At 44.6% G+C, this 20,118-nt stretch overlaps 1 protein-coding gene across 1 annotated transcript; it reads left to right on the top strand.

Moving 5' to 3' along the window:
• Positions 1-572: 572 nt before the first annotated feature.
• SEC11C (SEC11 homolog C, signal peptidase complex subunit) lies at positions 573-15,747 on the top strand. Its single transcript, XM_065889733.1, has 6 exons — positions 573-1,009; positions 8,103-8,212; positions 10,219-10,368; positions 12,545-12,664; positions 14,632-14,689; positions 15,550-15,747. The coding sequence occupies exons 1-6, from the start codon at positions 923-925 to the stop codon at positions 15,601-15,603; spliced, it is 579 nt and encodes a 192-aa protein (XP_065745805.1). The 5' UTR covers positions 573-922; the 3' UTR covers positions 15,604-15,747.
• Positions 15,748-20,118: the final 4,371 nt, after the last annotated feature.

The following is a 20,118-nucleotide window of genomic DNA, read 5'->3' as shown; positions in this document are numbered from 1 at the left end:
AGAATAGGGCCAGGTGCACAGTAGATGCTCCAAAAAATTTGCGAATAAATGAATGAAATAAATAATGCATAAATGAGTGAGTGAATAAACTAAATATAATCTAGGATCAGGATTACCATAATCCAGTATTTGGAAATTTAAAAATCTGAGTTCTATTCCAGACTCTGCCACTTTACCTTGACCATGTCATTTAACCTTTCTGGGCTTCTGTTTCCTCGTGCATAAAATTAATTGGCTATTTTTTCATTCAATTAACATCCGTTGCGACACAGCTATGATCAGAGGATACATCATTGTATTCTCTTGTTTCCTTGCTTTCAAATCCTGTTACTCTTGCAGAGCCCGTAACTCGGAGGCTTCAAAATTCCCGCCTCTTCCAGGCCCCGCCCACCCGCCAAGCCCATGTTTAGACTCCTCCCCTAGTCCGCACAGCCTGCCCCAGTGCAGAAGCCCCGCCTTCCCTAGTCGCAGTCATCCAATGGCCTAGATACACGGCTAGGTGAATACCGAGGGCTTTAGGTGTCCTCCTGGCGCCTGACCAGAGTATTGGGGAATTCGATTGCTCTTGAGTAGTCACTTCCCCGAGCTGGCCGAGCCATATGCAGCATCACCAGCTCCCCGAGGTTCCCTCGTAAGAGTCAGACGAGGCTCCCGAGCCCGGTCGCCCCAGTCTCTGGGAGTCCTGGGTCTTCACTGGACGAGGCTCTCGGCCCGCGGAATTCTGGGAGTGGTAGTTTTCTTCCTCCTGGTTCCTTCCAGGTACACTGGTGGCTAAGACTCGCAGGACTACGATTCCCAGACGCCCGAGCGAGTCTCAGGTCACGTGGCCGGCAAGGCCGTTGGGCGGGGGCCTGGCCGGTGCTCCGCAGCTGTCTGTGACGCCCGGAGCCCGCGGGCCGCTTCGGCCCTCAGAGAGCCCGGCATGGTACGCGCGGGCGCCGTGGGGTCGCATCTCCCTGCGTCCGGCTTGGACATCTTTGGGGATCTGAGGAAGATGAACAAGCGCCAGGTAACAGAGTCCCGCGTGGGGGGCGCGTCCGGAAGCCGCGACCGGCTGAGACAGCGGGGAGTCGGAGCTCCCCGGATGGGGCTCCCGCAAGGACAGCGCCCCGCGACTGGGGCCGGTGGCGACCCGAGGCTCCCGCCCTGGGCTCTCGGAGGCCCTGGGTTCAAATCCGCACAGACCCACGTGTGGGCACTTTCTTGCACAGACAAAAGCGCAGTTAGGGGAGCGTGGCCCAGAAGGAGAAGAGAATAGGAACCCCGTCCTTTGGAGGTCGTGTGGTTGAGAAAGCGGGGAGAGATGACTCTACCGCGAGTGACAGCCTTATGCACGTATACGAAGGGCCGTCCCGTGGAAAAGGGAACAGATTTCTCGGGGGGGTTTCTGAGGCCTGAGGTCCTGAAGGAGGCTGCCCGCGGATGGAAGTGGCAGAAAAGCAGGCAAAAGGGGAGAACTTCCTAGCGATGGGAGCTGTCCAGTAATGCTTCCCGACGCGGTTTCTTCCCATCCCTGGGAGTGTTTTCCCGGCCAGGCCTTGGAACTAAATAAAACTCCTCGTGCGGGAGAGCTCACTGGTGGTGCTCCATCATTGTGGACTGAATCAGTGTTCCAAAAGGGATTCCAGATGTCTTCTCTAACTTCATTCTTGGATTCCGTGGTCTGGCAGCACCTTGAATATCGGAGGCAGCTGGCGTGGGGTCTTTGGGCGACTGGAGTTGATTTCTCACCCCTCTGGGAGAGGGCCTCGGAAGAAGACTTCCTTTATGCCTCTCCTTAGCCCGACCCCGTCCCCCTCTCTCTTTTTTCCGAGTAGAATTTCAGACTAGTGCAGTAGCGTGGGGGAATTTGGTGACTTGAATCTCATGAACTGTGTTGAGAACCTGGTTGCTTCTAGGTGTGCACGTCACTTGAGCTCCTGGGAATTTCTGTGATTAAGATGAGTTGTGGCAGAGATTATCACTAGCTGGAAAAACCAACAGCTAATGCCCTGAACATTGATGTGGTTTACAAGAAAACCCTCCAGGAAGTAGAGCTTTACTTAAAAAATCTAGACTTAATTGGGTAGGTTTTAAAAATGTCTCTAAGATTGGTACCGATTACCGACTGCAGACTATCAGTGAACGCCTTCTGGTGAATCTGTCAATCGCTAAGCCAGTTTGCCTTTTGAAAGCTCTGTATATTCCCACTCTCAGTGATAAGGCCCGTTAGTAGCTGGTTGCATTGTCTGTATTTTGCTAGTCTTCTAATTAAAATTCAGAAGCTCAAATCTGCTGCCTCCTTGTCCTTTTTTTTTTTTTAAAGCTTTGTCCTTTTGCTTTTTTCTTTTTCCCTCCATAATAGCATCCTGTGACACTTTGTCAGGCATGCTCGCTCCACCAGTCTTGGAAGAGGGGCCTCCTTTTTCTGCTGCCCTTGCTTACAGTTAATTAAGGAAAGAGCCACATGCAAAAACAAGGACTCTTTGTTTCTGCAGTGAGCAAGAGAGGAAGAAAAACAGCCCCTGGCATTTCTGCTGCTCTGTCAGCCACAATATCTGGTCTGAAACCCGTAGACATTGGCTATTTTATCTTTGCTTGACAAAGACTGTGAGCTTGCTTCTAAACTCTGCTGGGATGATTAAGTGCCAAGCATACAGAGTTGGTAGGCAAAGATGAACAATAAGAAAAGGCACCAGTGAAATGTGGGGTGTATATTTCCAATCAGCTTGTCAGTAGTTCCATCAAAATTACATTTTCTAGATTCCAGGATTTCAGTCCTAGACTTAGATACTAGGTCCCTTAAAGATAGGGTGCTGAAGGGTGATGTGTGGTTTTGCAGTTAGCTTGATTGTTAGGTTTCTATATAATTGGCTGTCTCTTGAGCAAATAAATGTCTTGCTCAGAGAAGTTTTTTTTTTAGGAATTGATTTTATTTCCTCTCAATGAATTTTTCAAGCATAGAAAATCATACTGGAAAATATATTCTCAGTACGTGGTCTTTATTAGATAAGTGGCAATACTGTATAATTTTCTTTTATCAGGGTGGAGCCGGGTGGTTTGAAAACGTGTATAAAGATGGCAGTCTCTATAGAAAACCATGCCTTGGGGCTTTCCTAATCAGAGCTGCAGTTCATAATGGAACAACAGTTCTTTACTAAATCCTTCAGGTCAAGCAGAGCAGGTGGCGAAGTTTTTGAACGTGAACGCCAGTGAACAACTTCTGCTTCAGGCTGATGTGGCTAGCAAGGCTGATTTTACTTTAAGCAACCGTTTAACATGTTATAGCCCGACACTTGAACAATGTCCGTTTAGCACTCCAGTTTCCTTTTTTGCTCTCCTGGGAATTTAATTTAATTTGATAATTTGCTATTGACACTTAAGCCAAGGAGTTAAAAAAATGGTATGTAACTTTAATTTTGAATTACATTTATTATCCTATTTTCATTTATTACATCGAAATAAGTTATTTTAATGCACCTTTTGTCCCCACTTTCGTAACCTTCACGATTACCTCAAATTACATACTTGTACACAGTTGTAATTTTAGCAAGAGACAGTTTTGAGCTTCGCTTTTCTTTCCTTCCTATCATATCAGAAGGTTTTCATGTTTTGTCACACTCTTCAAAATGATTATTTTAACGGCCTCTATCTTGTCAAATTGCTCTTCCTTTAAATACTTCCCTACCCCCTCCCAGATTTTGAAATTAATCTATGCTCACCATAAGAATTTTAAAGAATAGAGAGTAGTTTAAAGTAGTTTAAATAAGACAGTCCCATCATTCATAATTCCACCATGCTAAGATAGACTCTTAGCATCTTGGGGGGTCTCCTTGTGTTTGCCTTATAAACTGTTAAACAGTTTGTGGAGATCCTACTGCAGCCTACATTTTTCACTCAATGTGTCTTGAGTGTTTGGTCCTCTGCCATTAAAGTTCTTTATTCATTGTTTCCAATAGTGCAGTAATTTGCCGTTATTTACTCAGTCATTTCTCTGTTGTTGCTCATTTATTTCCCTTTCCCTTTAAAAATAAGACTGTGATAAGTATCTTTGGGCCATAATTCCCTATCTGCCTTTAGGTTTAAACTGGTTTAAACTGAATTCCTAGAAGTAGGGTTACTGGGCCAAGAGCAACCTCTTGATACTAATGCTTGACACTAAATTGCTTTCAGAATGGTTATATCAACTTGCATCCCCACCACTTGAATATATGCTTGCCACGCTCTGAGTATTAGCATTAAAACACACACACACACACACACACACACACACACACACACACACACACCTGTCTTTACATTTACTAGGCCGAAAAGGGGCAAGGGGGAGGCAGGATTTGGTTTAAACACTTTGTGTTTATTTGCCACTTGTGTTTCTTCTTTGGAATATTAATAGTTTTAAGCTTGTACTTCTTTTTTGTTGTTGCGATTTTAGTGTTTTTCTTACTACTAGTTTATATGTGCCCACCGTGTATTTCTCACTATTTATTCAACAAACTGAATACTTACTTTTTCCCAGGCCTGTGTTGAACACTGGGGGCACAGCTGTGAACAAGGCTGAAATGATCCTTGCCTTTGTGGAACTTACAGTTTAGTGTGAAAGATGCATTAAATAATTATATGCATAATTATCAAGGTGATGGATGGTATAAAGAAATACAGGATGCAGTGAGAATATATAGCAGGAGGACACAGGCTGGTCTATAGCAGAGGTTGGCAAACTCCAGCCCACTGCCCGTTTTTATAAATAAAGTTTTATTGGAATTCGGCCATGTTCATTCTTTTACGTATTGTCTGTAGCTGCCTTCCCACTACAATGGTAGAGTTGAGTCATTTCAACAGAGATGATAAGGCCCATAAACCTAAAATATGTATTACCTGGCCCTTTACAGAAAAAGTTTGCTAACTCCTGGTCTAATAGGTCAGGGAGGGCTTCCCTTGGGAGCTGATGTTTAAAGTAGGACTTAAAGGTGAGTGAGTGTTAGGTGTGCTAAGGAGAGCCTCCTGGGCCGCGACAGTAGCCGGTGAAGGTCCTGGAGTGGAAAGGAGCGTGTGCTTTCTGAATCACTGACAGAGCCCGCCAGTGGAGCTGGAGTGCAGTGAGCTTTACTAGCTGACACTGGAGAGGAGAGGCCATATATCAGACAGGGACTTAGAGATCATATTCACGCATGGAGTGTGGGATGCAATCAGAGAGCCTTATGCAGGGCATAGAGATGACCCGATGACCAGAGGTGCATTTGAAAACCAGTGCTGAGTGTAGCGTGGAGCACGCGTCGGGAGATGCACGCGTGGACATCGGGAGCCTGGTTAGGAGGCTCTCGCAGTGTCCGACGGGCTGTGCTGGTGACTTAGATGAGCGTGGTGGCAATGGGGATAGAAGAAACTGAACAAATGCCAGACATATTTAGAAGATAGAGAGGACAGAACGAATGGGTGGGGGGTGACTGCAGACAGCTGGGTGGATGGGAATGCCATGTATTGAGATGAGATCACGAGCACTGAAGCGTTTTTGCAGAAGATAAGTTCAGTTTTGACCGTGTTGGTTGGAGCTGCCTTTACAGACATCCGAGCGAGACTGTCAGGGAGGCAGTTGGAAATCTCAGTATTGGGAGCAGGTGGCATGATGGTGCCAGTGCCGGCATTTGAAGGTCCAGTTCGAGGAGGAGGAACTGGCAGGAAGATTAGAAAGAAAGTGGTCGGAGGGTGGACGGTGTGCCATCCAGGAAGCCAGGGGCGGAGAGCTTGTAGAAGTGATCATCTGTGTTGACAGCTGCCAAAAGGTCAGCAAGGTGAGGACTGACAGTTGTCCGTTGGGTTTAGTGAGCATATGACTGGGTGTGTAGGCTGAGCGGTGACTGTAGGTGGAGAGGAAGGGGAGAAACCTGGGGTAGAAGTTCCTGAGGTTTGGCTGTGAAGAGAGAGTGTAGAAGCCTTACGGAGGATGTGCGGTGGAAGGAGGACTGGAGGTGGGAGAGACTGAAGCCCAGGGGAGGGAGAAGGTGTAGAACAGTGCGCCAGCCTCTGTGCATCAGGACCGCCTGCGAGCCGTTTGAGAAACAGGGATGCCAGCACCCCTCCCCTCCCATTGGTTCCATCGGTCTTGGATGGAGACCAGATATACCGTGTTCCAAAGGCTCCGCAGGTGATTCCAACGTGCAGCCAAGGTTGAGACCGATGGTAGAGAACAGCGGTTCTCAAACTGTGGGCCCTGGACCAGCAGCTTCAGGATCACCTGGGAACTTGTTTGAAATGCAAATTCTCAGGCCCCACGCGGGGATGCTAGTGCACACTGAAGTTTGAGAACAGCTGCTGTAAAGGCTGGTCTACACTTTCAGAAGTCAGAACCGTGTAAATCCACCTGCCACATGCCTCCTGGGCCTGAGTGTCTTCAGCCCCCTTTTCTCCAGGCCTTGTGCGTTTTTAAGACTATTTAAAACTGTATTTAAACTGTGCTTAATACTGTATTCGATCCTCAAGAAGAGTCCATAACCCTGCATTCTGTCTCAGTTAAAATGGATATTTGAGGAAAACAGTGCTGTGCAGAGCCATGTGATCTGAGTCCTAGCTCCTAACTCACTTCCAGAGGATATTCTGGAAAGCTGGCAGGTAGTTAAGATGGGATCTAACCTACCTAAACTCACTTGCTCTGAAACACCACTAAAACTATATGTAGTAAAGGGATTTTAAAAAGTCATCAGTTACTCCAAGATAGGAAGCCCAGAAAGGGAAACAAGAGCAATCAAATACTAGAAGCTGGAAAACAGAAGAGTGGCAGCTGACAGCTGGAAGCAGCAGTGGGGGGACGCGGGGGGGCGTGGAGGATACGTCTCCACTGCTTACGCTGCAGGCGCCTCCAGGACTCTAGGGCTGGCAGTTCCAGGTGTCTCCAGAATGCGCGGGAGGGGTGAAGGGGAGGTGGGGCTAAAATGAATGAGATGGGCGGAAATGCTGAGAAGCAGTTAGAGCCCAAGCTGTCCTCTCCGACTCTACTCAGAGGTTTCCCCTCGCGGGTGGAGGTCTGGAAGCTTCTCTGGAGGGGTAGACAGAAGGTCTTGGAGTAAGGCGGCTGCCAGGCCTCATGGGGGCTGCACACTGCATGCCAAGGGTGGAGAGACGGAAGTGGGTGGTGGAGGCCCCTGGAAGGCCAGAGTCCGGCCGTGTAGGTGAACACACAGGCCAGAAGAGCAGGCTCACGTGCCCGGGTGGAGGGGCTCCTTGAGCTAGAGACGTGGTGGGGGATTGAGTAGTTTCAGGGCCAGGTATGCTGCTGAGAGTGGACGGTTCAGGTGGAGGGAGAGGGTCATTGGAGGCGAGGAGGCCCAGGAATTGAGACACCAGAGTGTTGGGTGGGCCATCCACGCTCTTCAGATCACCCAGAGCAAGTGCTGGAGGCAGGCCGAGGCAGGTGCCACAGTCGGAGCCGTCCTGGGGCACAGTGAGGGCGGGCAGCCCTGTGGGCCCTCCGTGGCCTCCGGTGGAGCGAAGGGCGGCTTAGAACTAGATGCGGACTCGGGTGGCCTTCCTGCTGTGTTCTTAACCAAATGTTTGATGCTCATCATTTGAAACATTTATGAAAACCCTAAACATCTAGGTGTTTACAGTTTCTGTTCACTTTTGAATTGTAATTTCCGATGCAGAATAACCTTGTGTAGGACAGTGCGCTGTAAGGCTAGGATTCTGCACCCTCATTTGGGACCCTTCTGGCCGTGGGGCTGAGGAGTCCTGGGTGAGCTGTGGGCATGTCGGGGCTCTCAGGTTAGACCTCCGCCCTCTGCACTAGAGCGGGAGGCCAAGCCATAGAACCTGAGTGGTGGGTCCCCTCAGGGTTGAAGGTTCTGGGGGATTCTGGAGAGGTAAGAAGAGTCGTACAGAGGCCTTAACAAAGCAGGTCCCACAGATTACTCTGGTTTTTAATTTTTTTCCTTTTCTCTTATGGAAGGAGAGAAGATACATGGGCATTCCATGGTCAGAAGTTGAAATTCTACCTAATTTTGTAGCTTGTGTGAACTAGTTTCATGTCCTAAAATAACAGCTTTTTTTTTTTTTTTTTAAAACAAGCTTTGGGTTAGTGAATATTCTGTCACCGGTTCTTACTTTTGGTTTGGCCTTTTTCATTCCAGCTCTATTACCAGGTCTTAAACTTCGCCATGATTGTGTCTTCTGCGCTCATGATCTGGAAGGGCCTGATCGTCCTCACTGGCAGCGAGAGTCCCATCGTGGTGGTGCTGAGGTGGGTCCTGCCAGCCGGCAGCACGGACAACCCAAACTCAGTGTTTTAATTGGATAAAGTTTTAGAGTTTTCTTTCTTGATATCTGTTTTGAGAAGGTTTCTTTTTTTTTGGCTTTTGTTGAAAAATCGTTTTCAATAGACAGTTGAGGCCTTTCATCATGTTGATGCTTGTGGTCCAGTGTGATGTGATTCACTTTCATGTTTTCATGTTTTAATCCATGTTAAATGGCATTTTAATAAGATAGTAATAATGCATTATTTGTGTACACATTGATTTTTAAACATAACTAATTTAAAGCTCTTACTTGGTTCTCTTTGTCCCGCGTGGGCAGGGAGTCTGTGCCCAGCATGGTGTCTGGTGTTTGCTCAAGTTTCTTCAGCAGCGCTGTGGTAGCTGACTCCTCTCTTCTCAAGACTCTCAAGACTTTTACTCATAGAAAGCACAGTGTATTCATCTTAGAACAGTTTATACTTTAACTTCCCAGAGCCATGAAGTCATCCAAGGGGAAAAACTTAGCAATCAACTTGAAATTAAATAGCATGTTTGTGAGCCCTTAGGTGCTTGGAGATGCTCTGCTCACGGTGCCTTAGATCGCTGAGTCTCCCTGCAGTGGGAGTGGAGCCCTGTTGTTCCACAGCGGGAGCAGCGGGCTGGAGCAGTGACGCAGGCAGGGTCACCGCTGGCCACAGCGGGAGAACCAGCACGCAGGCTTCTTGGCCCCCAAGCCAGGGCCCTTTCTCTCCTCTGGGCCCTGCTGTCACGTGAGGGGCAACAGCTCTGGCCTGGGCTTCACCAGGCCACCCTTCTGTGGCTGGCCAAGGGGCCTGCTTCTAGAGATGCAGCATTTTCATAAACTTAGGAGCCTGAGGATGGCATGGTTCACACACAGGGCTGAGGGGGCCTCTAATTCACTGGTGTTTACACTGTGCTCCAGGGGTGCCCTAGGGTCCAGGTGGATGGGTTAGGAGGGAAAAGGTGACCAAGCTCACGGACTATAGACACCTTAGCCTTGCTTCGGTTGTGACAGCTCCACTTTTATGTACTTTATGTGACTATATTTTACCTGGTAAGATTTCATTTGAAGAAAGGATTTTAAGGCTTTCGAAAAAAAGAAAGAGTTAAGCCCCTCAAATTGAGATGGGCCCAACAAATATGGAAGCTGAGGTCCAATAAGGCCAAGTCACCCGCATCTCACAGTTACTTTCGGCAGAGCCAGAACTCGGTCCGAGGTGTTCCATCCCTTCTTCAATCACACAGACACACTTGCGTGCAGAGATTATTGTGAAATTGCAGTACATGGGGACTTTTTTTTTTTTTTTTAAAGCATCCTTTACAATTCTAAAGCAATTTGGTTTGTGAGCATAAACTGTTGACATCACGAGGGATGTGTGACCTTGGGGAACACTGACCTTGGGGGAATCCCTGGCCCTTGAGGAAAGCAAGTGTCAGTTGTTATTAGTGAAACATTTCAAAGGACTGCCTTCCTAATGGGGCACGATAATGACTCTTGCTGCCAAACTGCAGTGTACTCATCCTGCCTCTGAGACTGGTTCAGGGGTTGTTTTTTTTAAAACTGCTGTCCTTGTTATCACAGACTGAGATGGTTTTCTAGAAACTTCTTCCCACTGCGTGTCCTCTGGAATTTTGTCAAAGGAGTGAAGATGAAGCAGTAGATGAAGAAATTATCCTAAGCATTTTAGCCATCATTGGCTTTTACTTCAAAGAGTCCACATTTTTCTTAGTTCTTTTTCTACCTAATACAAACTGCAGAGCGACCCGCTAGTGCCCTTTTCATACTCAAATCCAAGAAGAAATCGTTCCCTTTCTCACCATTATCACCTTGAGCCGTCAGAAGGAAATTGCTGTGGTTTGTTTTATATCAGAGACCTGCTTGACTGTTGATGAAAACGGATATTCTAAGTGGTATGTTTGTTGTATTCTTTATGGGTTGAAATATTCACCTGGTGTGAACATAATTCTGATGTGACTTTGTGTTTCTTTCCAGTGGCAGCATGGAGCCAGCCTTTCACAGGGGCGACCTTCTGTTCCTAACAAATTTCCGAGAAGACCCGATTAGAGCTGGTGAAATCGTTGTTTTTAAAGTCGAAGGCCGAGATATTCCAATAGTTCACAGAGTAATCAAAGTTCATGAAAAGTAAAGAGGCTTTACTTCTCTTTGGTTTTGTTTTGTAGACACAACTGTGGACAGTTTGAATGGTTGATTAGAAAGTAGCAGAAACACTGGATTATGTTCCTAGTTTTGCCATTTAGTAATTGGGTGACTTTGAACCTGCTACTTAACTGAGTCTGTAAGATGGGAATAATACTTTACCCACAGTAACTCACAGGGTGATTATGTGAATGAAATGAACTGATGTTTACTAAAGCACTTGAAAAACTTGAATTGCTGCACAATGTACGCTGGAATGTATTCTTGCAGAATATTAGTTACTTGAAGGAGTCTCAAAGAAAATCAAATCTCATGGTAATTGAGGATAATTTTCGTAAGAGAATTATCTTCTGAAATGCAGAAAGCTACCTGTTTCTCAGTGTCACTTTGGACAAACTGGCATTCTCAGCAGTAATATTAGCCCTGGATGAATAAAAATTCCTTCCCCCATCTCTTCCCATGATTTGATCATTGCATATCCTGCATTAATTCTCCCCACCACAAATGGCTTTGCCTTTTCCTTAAATGCCAGTGACGACTTATTAAAACGCTTCTTGGGAACCAGAAACAATGACTTCTAGCTCAAACGTATTAAGTTTCCATGAGAGAGTACAGTCACGTGATTAGTGAAAACGTTACATATGTGGTTATTCATTTACCTTTATGCAGCTTAGTATAGCATTTTACCTGCATGAGTTATGGGATTAAAGTTAGGTATATATATTTGTATTTTTTAAATAATGGAGCATTGCTCATCCTCTGTGTGTGTGTGTGTTTGTGTCTGTGTGTCTAACTATTTGTACATTTCTGGTATGAGATTCTCATTCCATTCACTGCTTCCAGGTATTCCCCAAAGATGTTTGATACTAAAAATATTCACTTCATTTTACTCTAAACATTAGAATGATGTTTCAGTTTGTGTTAAAACACTGGTATTGCACTAACATTACCTTGTTAGTATTTGTTAACTTACCGATGAAGAAATATGCTCAGTCATGATGTGACAGAACTCTCACCTGATTTTATAACGATGTCCAAAGATGGGAAATTGTGCATTTCCTGTAGAGCTGCACTAGCCAATGAGTTTGCCACCAGCAATATATGGTTACTGAGCACTTGAAATGTAACTAGTGTGAAATACACACAAGGTTTCAAAGACTTAGTACCAAAAAAAGACAGAGAATATCTCAGTAATAATTTTACATTGATTATATGTTGAAGGAATACTTTTGATATATTGAGTTATATAAAATATATTATTAAAATAAAAAAACAAAGATGAGAAATTGTTCAAAGTTAAGGAAATAATGATGCTTTGCTGTAATTCTCGTGAATTGTGAGAGATGGCCCGGGTTTTTCTACTCTTAATTTATTTTATAACCATGGCTGCAAATCTGCTCGCTCTTTTGGGCGTGGTTTCAAATCTTCGTGGGCTTTTAATATTTTATCAAATGATTTAGTGCATTTTCTCATTTGTCTTATTGAAAAAAGACCCTCTTTATAGCTCTATAAGGCTATAATACTGTGTTTCTAGTATCAAGGCTGTGTAAGCACACTTTACAACGTTTAAAATGAATCCCCCCCGTCTCTTTAACACAGCGGTTTTATGCCGTTTGTAATTCCTGTTTGTTTGCAAACTGGATTGTAATCCACTTTGCTCAGTGGTGAAGGGAATAAGGCATTATTTCCTTATAACACATCCCACATTTGGTAAGGAAAAATAAGCTTGAGGAGAGCGAAGAGCACATTTGTGTTTGACTTACCTTGTGCTCAAATCTGTGTAATCTGGGACCAAGTTCATGTGTCGAGTGAAGAGGAATATAATCTGTGTTAACCAGTTGGTCCGTGGGGATGAAGAATGGATGGAAACAGATGCTGGCGCTAAGCATTGCCTTCCTGGTGCCCTTGTGCTTCGCCATGCTTTTTGGTTATCAGGGTAACTTAAGTGTTTTAGAATTTAAGTCTACAAAATTGTCATTAGATTTGTGCTTTAGTTGAATGGTTGTCTGCCAGCAAGCATCTTAGACCAAGAAAGATCAAGTTATCTTTGACTGCTTTTCTCAATGCCCATATCTGCCTGTGAAGTGTTGGCCAAGCTAATACTATTCTAACGATGCTGTGCTGAAAATAATTTTTGAAAGGATATTGTTTTGCTTTCCAGAGATAATGGAGACATCAAATTTCTGACTAAAGGAGATAATAATGAAGTTGACGATAGAGGCTTGTACAAAGAAGGCCAGAACTGGCTCGAAAAGAAGGATGTGGTGGGGAGAGCCAGAGGGTGAGTGAGGATTAACTTTTAAGTTATATAGAAGATTCAGAAACCAGAAAAATATTTAGAAACAAAGAAACCAAGGTTAATAGAATTATACATTACAAAGATTATACGTCAGGAGAGTTGTAAGCAGTTATACTTTGTACTGAAGACTAAACAAAATTCAGAACTTCCTAAGGACCTGAAATCTAAAGCTGAATGCAAGTATGCTATCTATATCATGGGTTTAATTCTATGTTTAAAATAAATCCTCACCTAGAGATTATTTATAGATTTTAAATAACAATTATAAGAAATCCTTTCAGAAATAACTACTGTGTAACACTGTGATGAATATTCTAGGTATTCCTTGTACCTATATAGATGTGTGTATGCATATATAATTTTACATAGAAGAGTTTTATTTTTTCACCCAATAGAAAGTTGCAAATAGCTTTCTGTGTCAAATCTACACCTATATCTTTTTTTTTTTTTTTTTTTGCGGTACGCGGGCCTCTCACCGTTGTGGCCTCTCCCGTTGCGGAGCACAGGCTCTGGACGCGCAGGCTTAGCGGCCATGGCTCACGGGCCCAGCCGCTCCGCGGCACGTGGGATCTTCCCGGACCAGGGCACGAACCCGCGTCCCCTGCCTCGGCAGGCGGACTCTCAACCACTGCGCCACCAGGGAAGCCCTACACCTGTATCTTTTTAAACGACTACATAGTATTCCTCTGAGAATCATAACTGATTTCACTAGTCCTCTTTTGGTCAACATTTAGATTATCTCCTGGTTTTTACTACTAAGAAAAGTTCTGTGATAAAATTTTTAATACCCACCTTTGCATAATTGTTCCAGCCATGAGTTCTGCTTCTGATTGACACAGCAGAGCGTCTGTCCTGTTATTAAATACCAAAAAAGGAGATTCTCCCCATCTCTTGGTGACCCTTTTTATATTTAACCCTTTCTAGAAATGTCTCCTTTTATTGAAATCCTACAAGCTGTGTAAGGCTGGAGAACACCGGTGACCATTTTCTAAGATGCAGCTTTATTCATCAGCTTGTAGTTTAAGGCCTCTTTCGACCCCTTTCCTCCCTCTGCTCACCTTTTAACCATTTCTCCTCTATTGCAATAATCCCACCTGGATAGCTGCAGGGAGATGACAGAGACCTGCAGCTGGTCAGTCCTGTATTTCTAGACACTCTGGTGAGAGGCTGTGTATAAGTGAGAGGTTGATGCTACTGATTTTAAAGCAGACTGGAGGGTACTAAGGGGGTGTTACCTTGTTTCCTATCAGTGACATGATTGACACTTGGGTCAAACTGATTCCATATTGACATTAATTTTGTCAGCATGATCATTGGCTGGTTTATCCTGGCTTATCCTCTCTGGGATCATAATCATGTCTGGGTATAAATTACGGGATTCACATTTGTGTCCACTGCCCAACCGACTTCTTTTGTTACATCTGAAAAGTGCTGTGTAATGAAAATGATGAGGATTCCTTCAGTTACAAACTATTGGGTTGCCAAAAAGTTTGTTCGGGTTTTCCCGTAAGATCTAAACCCGAACAAACTTTTTGGCCAATCCAGTAATTATTCATGTGCTTTCAAAGCTCTCTCGCACAGCAGTTTATATATAGGCTATCTGAATCTTACATCTCTACTAAGAAAAATTAAGAACTCGATTTGCCCTTTCTGTTGTACAAGTGGCTCAACTAATTATTTTCATTCTGTTAGGGTGAAATGCATCAAGTGAAGACAAGTAGCATCTCTAGATCCTAATTTGCCTTCTTAAAAAGTTGTCCTGGCTGTTAGCGCTAATGCTTTTTACTAATAAAACCTTCTGAGACAGGAATGAATATTGTTTTATGGCCCCAATCAGTGTTGTTCCCAAGGAAGACTTTTTCCTATGCTGATTTATAGTGTTTTCAAGTATTGCTGTCATTATATTACAAACACTTTTTACACTTCTGGCTTTTTATCCCACAATTTAGGTTTTTACCATATGTTGGTATGGTCACCATAATAATGAACGACTATCCAAAATTCAAGGTAGGAATTTATGTGTACGTCTTTATTTTTTAAGAAAATACTGGCGCTTTTACACATGCAACTGTAAAGATGCAGTCTGTTAAGAATGTTTTGCTAGCTAATTCTTCTGCAGAGTATTTGTAGTTAATGACAAATTCATATACTCATTTAAATTATCAGTTTTAAATTGTTGAAATTAATTATTGAAAGTAAGTACTTCCACCTTTTATGTTTATATAGTGTGTTCTAAAATGGCACCTATATATTTTTTGCTTTTTATTATGGAAATCTTTAAACATACGAAAAAAGTCATACAATAAGCCCAGTAATGCTTATCTCCCAACTTCAACAAAAATAGTATCCATAAGTATATATATATATATTTTTTGCGGTACGCGGGCCTCTCACTGTTGTGGCCTCTCACTGTTGTGGCCTCTCCCGTTGTGGAGCACAGGCTCCGGATGCGCAGGCTCAGCGGCCGTGGCTCACGGGCCCAGCCGCTCCACGGCATGTGGGATCTTCCCGGACCGGGGCACGAACCCGTGTCCCCTGCATCGGCAGGCGGACTCTCAACCACTGCGCCACCAGGGAAGCCCCCATATTTTTTTTTAATCACTTGAAACACAGTAGGAAACCTACACATGACTGAGTAGTACATTAGCAGTGTTTGTTGGGTGTGTGATCCTTGGTCCATCCATATATTTGGGAGTTTTAACTGTTATGTGTTATTGAACAGCTCATTTTGAGAACAAAGCATGTGGAAGAGGTCATCTTTTGATCCTGTCCTCAGTCCAGTATTGACCAGACTTTATCTGAATACATTTATAGACCAAATTTATTTGTAGTCCTCACGGTAATTTTCCACTGTGTTTTCTTTGCAGTACGCTCTTTTGGCTGTAATGGGTGCATATGTGTTACTAAAACGTGAATCCTAAAATGAAAGGCAATTCCTGGGACCAGACAGAAATAAATTCTGTTTAAAAAGAGAAAAGCTAATATATTGGCAATGTTCCACTTTCTGTATAAAAGGAAACAATGTGGAGACGTTTTTGTCTTGTTTGAATAAACGATTCATCAGTGAAGATTGTTTTCTTTTGTGGACTCTGATTTGAATGTGCTCAATCTCTCTGCTTCTCGTGGTAATCATTCTAAACCAAGCTTGAGGGTCTGCAGCACTTCAAGAATCAGGCAGGCCGTCTCTGGACCTGGCCTGCTAGTGGGATAATGTATAGTCCAAACGTGATATAGTTGTAACACCTGAGTTTCAAAAATAAAATTCTTCTCTTAGCATTTCCACGGGAAACAGACAGGCCCTTAAAAGAAAATGATTTCTTATTTATTGAAGTGTAGTCTGATAAACGAATAAAACCTAAACCCTTTAGAAGGAAAGGCGTAATCTGCTTTGTTCTTGTGGCCTGGTGTATCTTGAGAGGGTTGGGTAAATTATTGGAAAAGTGTCTGATACATTATGACAACAGCGCGTACTCCTTTGACAGACTGCGCGAAGCACAGAAGGGTAGAAGGGCTGTGTCCTTTGTCCCCTCAGTCTCCCTCTCCATTTCCCAGGGATCTCCACTGTTACAGTTTAGTTCCGTTATCTTTGCACCGTACGCAGTCCTGAATATAAACTAGTCCCTCGTTAACCCATCTTTCAGACCCTCGTGTCCCAGCTGCTGCCTTAGGTGCTAGGGATACTGAGTCCCAGCCTGGATGGGGGTTCCAGTGTAGTAGAAGGAACGGGTGATCACAACTGACGTGTGATTTCAGGAGGGACAGTTGCTGTGGGAAAGAAGCAGGTAGAGGGTGCTTTTCACGTGGGTCAGGGAAGACCTCTGAGGAGGGGACGTAGAGCAGAGTTAAAAGAAACGAGAGGAGGGGGCTTTCCTGGTGGTCCAGCGGTTAAGACTCTGTGCTTCCACTACAGGGGGCAAGGGTGGGGCAAGGGTTTGGCAAGGGTTCAATCCCTGGTTGGGGAACTAAGGGCCAAAGAAAAAAGAAAAAAAATAGAAACACTCCCAGGGAACACGGGTGCTGCTGGTGCCCGGACCACACTGCAAAGTGTTAACGGAATAAAAAGGAGGCCAGTGGTATTTTCAGATACTCTCTTCAGTTTTGCCAAAACGTTCTCTCTTCACCGAACAATACAATGTTGACATCCTTTTCAGTCAGAACTTAGAAATCTACCTCATTCTTTCAGGTTTGTTCAATTCTGATCTAACAATTTAGAATCCTGCCTGGTCGCTTAACCACCCATGGGCCTTGAGCGTAACTTCCCTCAACCTCAACTGGAAGATGAGACCTGCTCTCACCTCCCTGCGTGTCCCCAGGAATTAGTAGATGATTCCTTAGCCCAGTGCTGCCCATGTACGCAGTTTGCACTCAGTACATGTCACCCGTGGTTACGTGTGTTTTCCTCTTCGGCATAACCTGTGCCTTCACACACCTGTACAGTCACTTTGTGACTAAGCTGTGATTTGGGGAAGACCAGCAGGTGTGATCCGTGGCGGGCAGCCTGCCCTTTAATCCTTAATCTCTGCTAAAATAGGCTATTGCAACAATAATGGACCTCATCCTGTTGAAATCAGTGAAGTGAAAGAAAAATTTACAGGATGCTTTCTAAAAACATTATTCTCTGGTGCCCTTTAATAAACTCTTTTTTAAGAAGAGTAGGTTTTTCGTCCCTGAACTAAAGGTGGAATTTCAAAATGTTGGGTCAAAACTTTATTATTTTATCATCTTTCTGGGGTTCTGTAGTTGGTTAATATAAACTTTAAAAAGCTCCGTAATGTGGCTAAGCTTTTCGGTAATCCTTTGAACGTGCCTGACATTCTGAAATAAACTTTACAAAGACAGGTAAGAACCCAGACACAGTTCAGCCAGTGCCATTTGATTGTGGCTCGTTAGAAAGTATGATCTCTTTTGGCCTTTTAGAGGCTACTGGTCTTTATCAAATGGAAGTGATGGAAGTTAATGCTGGATCGATGTTCTTTTATCTGGAGTCTCAGTTGCAGCCTCGATGTCTGGAACGAGAACCAGGCCTGTATCTGGGCAGACAAAACTAGCACTGCGGTGTGGCAGTGGATTCACTGAGTAGAACCTCTTGCTGGGAGCTTCTGTATGCTTCTGGGACACACATTTCTCACGTGGTTGAGCAACTGCTTTTCCATTTCACGACAGCTTAGAAACCTCAAGGTGAAGGTGTCTGGTGGACACTGGCCAAGCAAGGATACCCACCGAGAAGGGAGAAGACCAAGTATAAAAGACAGTGGAAGGGGCTTCCCTGGTCGCGCAGTGGTTGAGAGTCTGCCTGCCGATGCAGGGGACACGGGTTCGTGCCCCGGTCCGGGAGGATCCCATATGCCGCGGAGTGGCTGGGCCCATGGGCCATGGCCGCTGAGCCTGCGTGTCTGGAGCCTGTGCTCCACAACTGGAGAGGCCACAACAGTGAGAGGCCCGCGTACCGCAAAAACAAACAAACAAACAAAAAACAGTGGAAGGATTTCAAGACACCACCTAGTGGAGGGACAGACAGCCCATGTCTCAGCTCACAAAGGACTCAGTGATACACAAGGACACTTACACAGAAGCTAAATGGTGTTTGCTATTCTGTATTTTAAGATCGATTTAGGTTTCTATCAGAAACTGGAAATTTTCTACTGTGGAATTAAGCTTCAGTTTTTTAAAAAGGTTAGTGGTGGAACCTCTGATTTCCCAACCCACAGGTCTCAGTCCTGCCTTTTTCCCTTTGACAATGAATGTGTCAGTCCTATGCAGATGCTAGACACACACACACCCTGAAACGACCAGATAGTGGGCTCTAAACTCCTCTATAAAATTTTTGCCACTGTCCCCAGCAAGCAAGCCTGGGCAGATGAAACATTCTTGCGAAGTGGAAGAGGTCTGACTTTTAAGTAAGCCAGGTAGAAGAATCTTTAAATAAAGAAGCAAGCCTGGCGTCTGCTCTATTGAAAACTGCCCAGGTGACTCATGCGGCCAGGGTTGAAGACCACTGAGAAACGTCCGCACAGATTAGTCAGGAGCAAATGTGATGAGGGTGCTTGATCGTTCACATCTTCCATTTCGTCTTCATGAAGTCAGTTGCAGATGGCATGGTAGGAAAAAGCCAGACACGCACCGTTTCTGTGTGCTACCCTCTCCCCTCCATTTCCCACACCCAACTGATGCTAGCCATCTTGATTAACGGTCTCCTGGTTTCTGCTTCAGTACCTCGTCTTACTAAGTAGCCTTTGGCCCAGCGCACGGGTCGGTCTTCTTAGTCTCATCCTGAAAATCCAGGCGGAGATCCATCCATCCCCATCTGTGGGTTCAGCAGTTCCCTTAGTTTCCAGTGAGAGGCGGGGGGAGGGGGTGTGCAGTGGAAAGAGGCTCTGGAGTCACCGTGGTTTAAGCCTTGCCTCCACCTACTAGATACGTAGCTTGTAACTGATGAGACTCAGTTTCCTTATGTCCAGAATGAGTGTCCAGGTGGGTGAAGGATTTGTTAGATGCTTGGTTTTCATCAAACAGGGCTTTACGCTTTCTTCCTCAAGATCACTGGAATTTGTTTATTTTTTAAGCTCCCAAATCCTCGTGAACATTCTTCCCTATCATTTTTGGCCGTGAATTCTACCTACGTTTTCTCTGGATTTTAAATCTGCTTCCCTGCATTGTTGCAGATATATCAATGACAGGGACATTTGTCCCCAGAGCCTTTGCTTTTAGCCACATGAAGCTTCAGGATGATGTAGGAGAGGGGAAGGCCCTTTGCCACGTGATCTTGGTGGCGAAGGCTTCTGTTGTAGAGTTTTCTCTGGGCTTCTTCCCCTTCAGTCCTCACCCAAACACTATCCACTACATGCCTCTTGTCAGGTGTAATCGTCTCCCTACAGGTGTTTAGCTTTTGCCATATGGCAGGAATTTTTGGGAACAATTTAGAGCAGTTTTAGGTCCACAGCAAAATTGAATAGAAAGTACTAGACGTTCCTCCCTGCCCCACAAACGCACAACCTCCCCTACTATCAAAGCCCCTACTATCAAAGCCAGCATGGTAGTATATTTGTTACATTTATGAACCTACATTACATTAAGCTATCACCCAAATTCCATAGTTTACATCAGGGCTCACTGTTTTGGGGTTTTTTTGAATTTTATTTATTTTTTTATACAGCAGGTTCTTATTATCCATTTTATACATATTAGTGTATACATGTCAATCCCAATCTCCCAATTCATTCCACCACCACCTCCCGCCCTCCACTTTCCCCCTTTGGTGTCCATACGTTTGTTCTCCACATCTGTGTCTCTACAGGGCTCACTCTTGGAGTTGTACATCTTATGAGTGTTGACAAATGTGTCATGACATGTATTCACCATTTTGGTGTCATACAGAATAGTTTTACTGCCCTAAAAACCTTCCGCCTATTCGTCCATCCCTCCCCGCACCTCTAGCA

This window comes from Phocoena phocoena, chromosome 13, assembly GCF_963924675.1.
Source record: "Phocoena phocoena chromosome 13, mPhoPho1.1, whole genome shotgun sequence".
NCBI lineage: Eukaryota > Metazoa > Chordata > Mammalia > Artiodactyla > Phocoenidae > Phocoena > Phocoena phocoena.
Note: the sequence above shows the minus strand (reverse complement) of the source record. Positions and strands in the feature narration are given on the sequence as shown.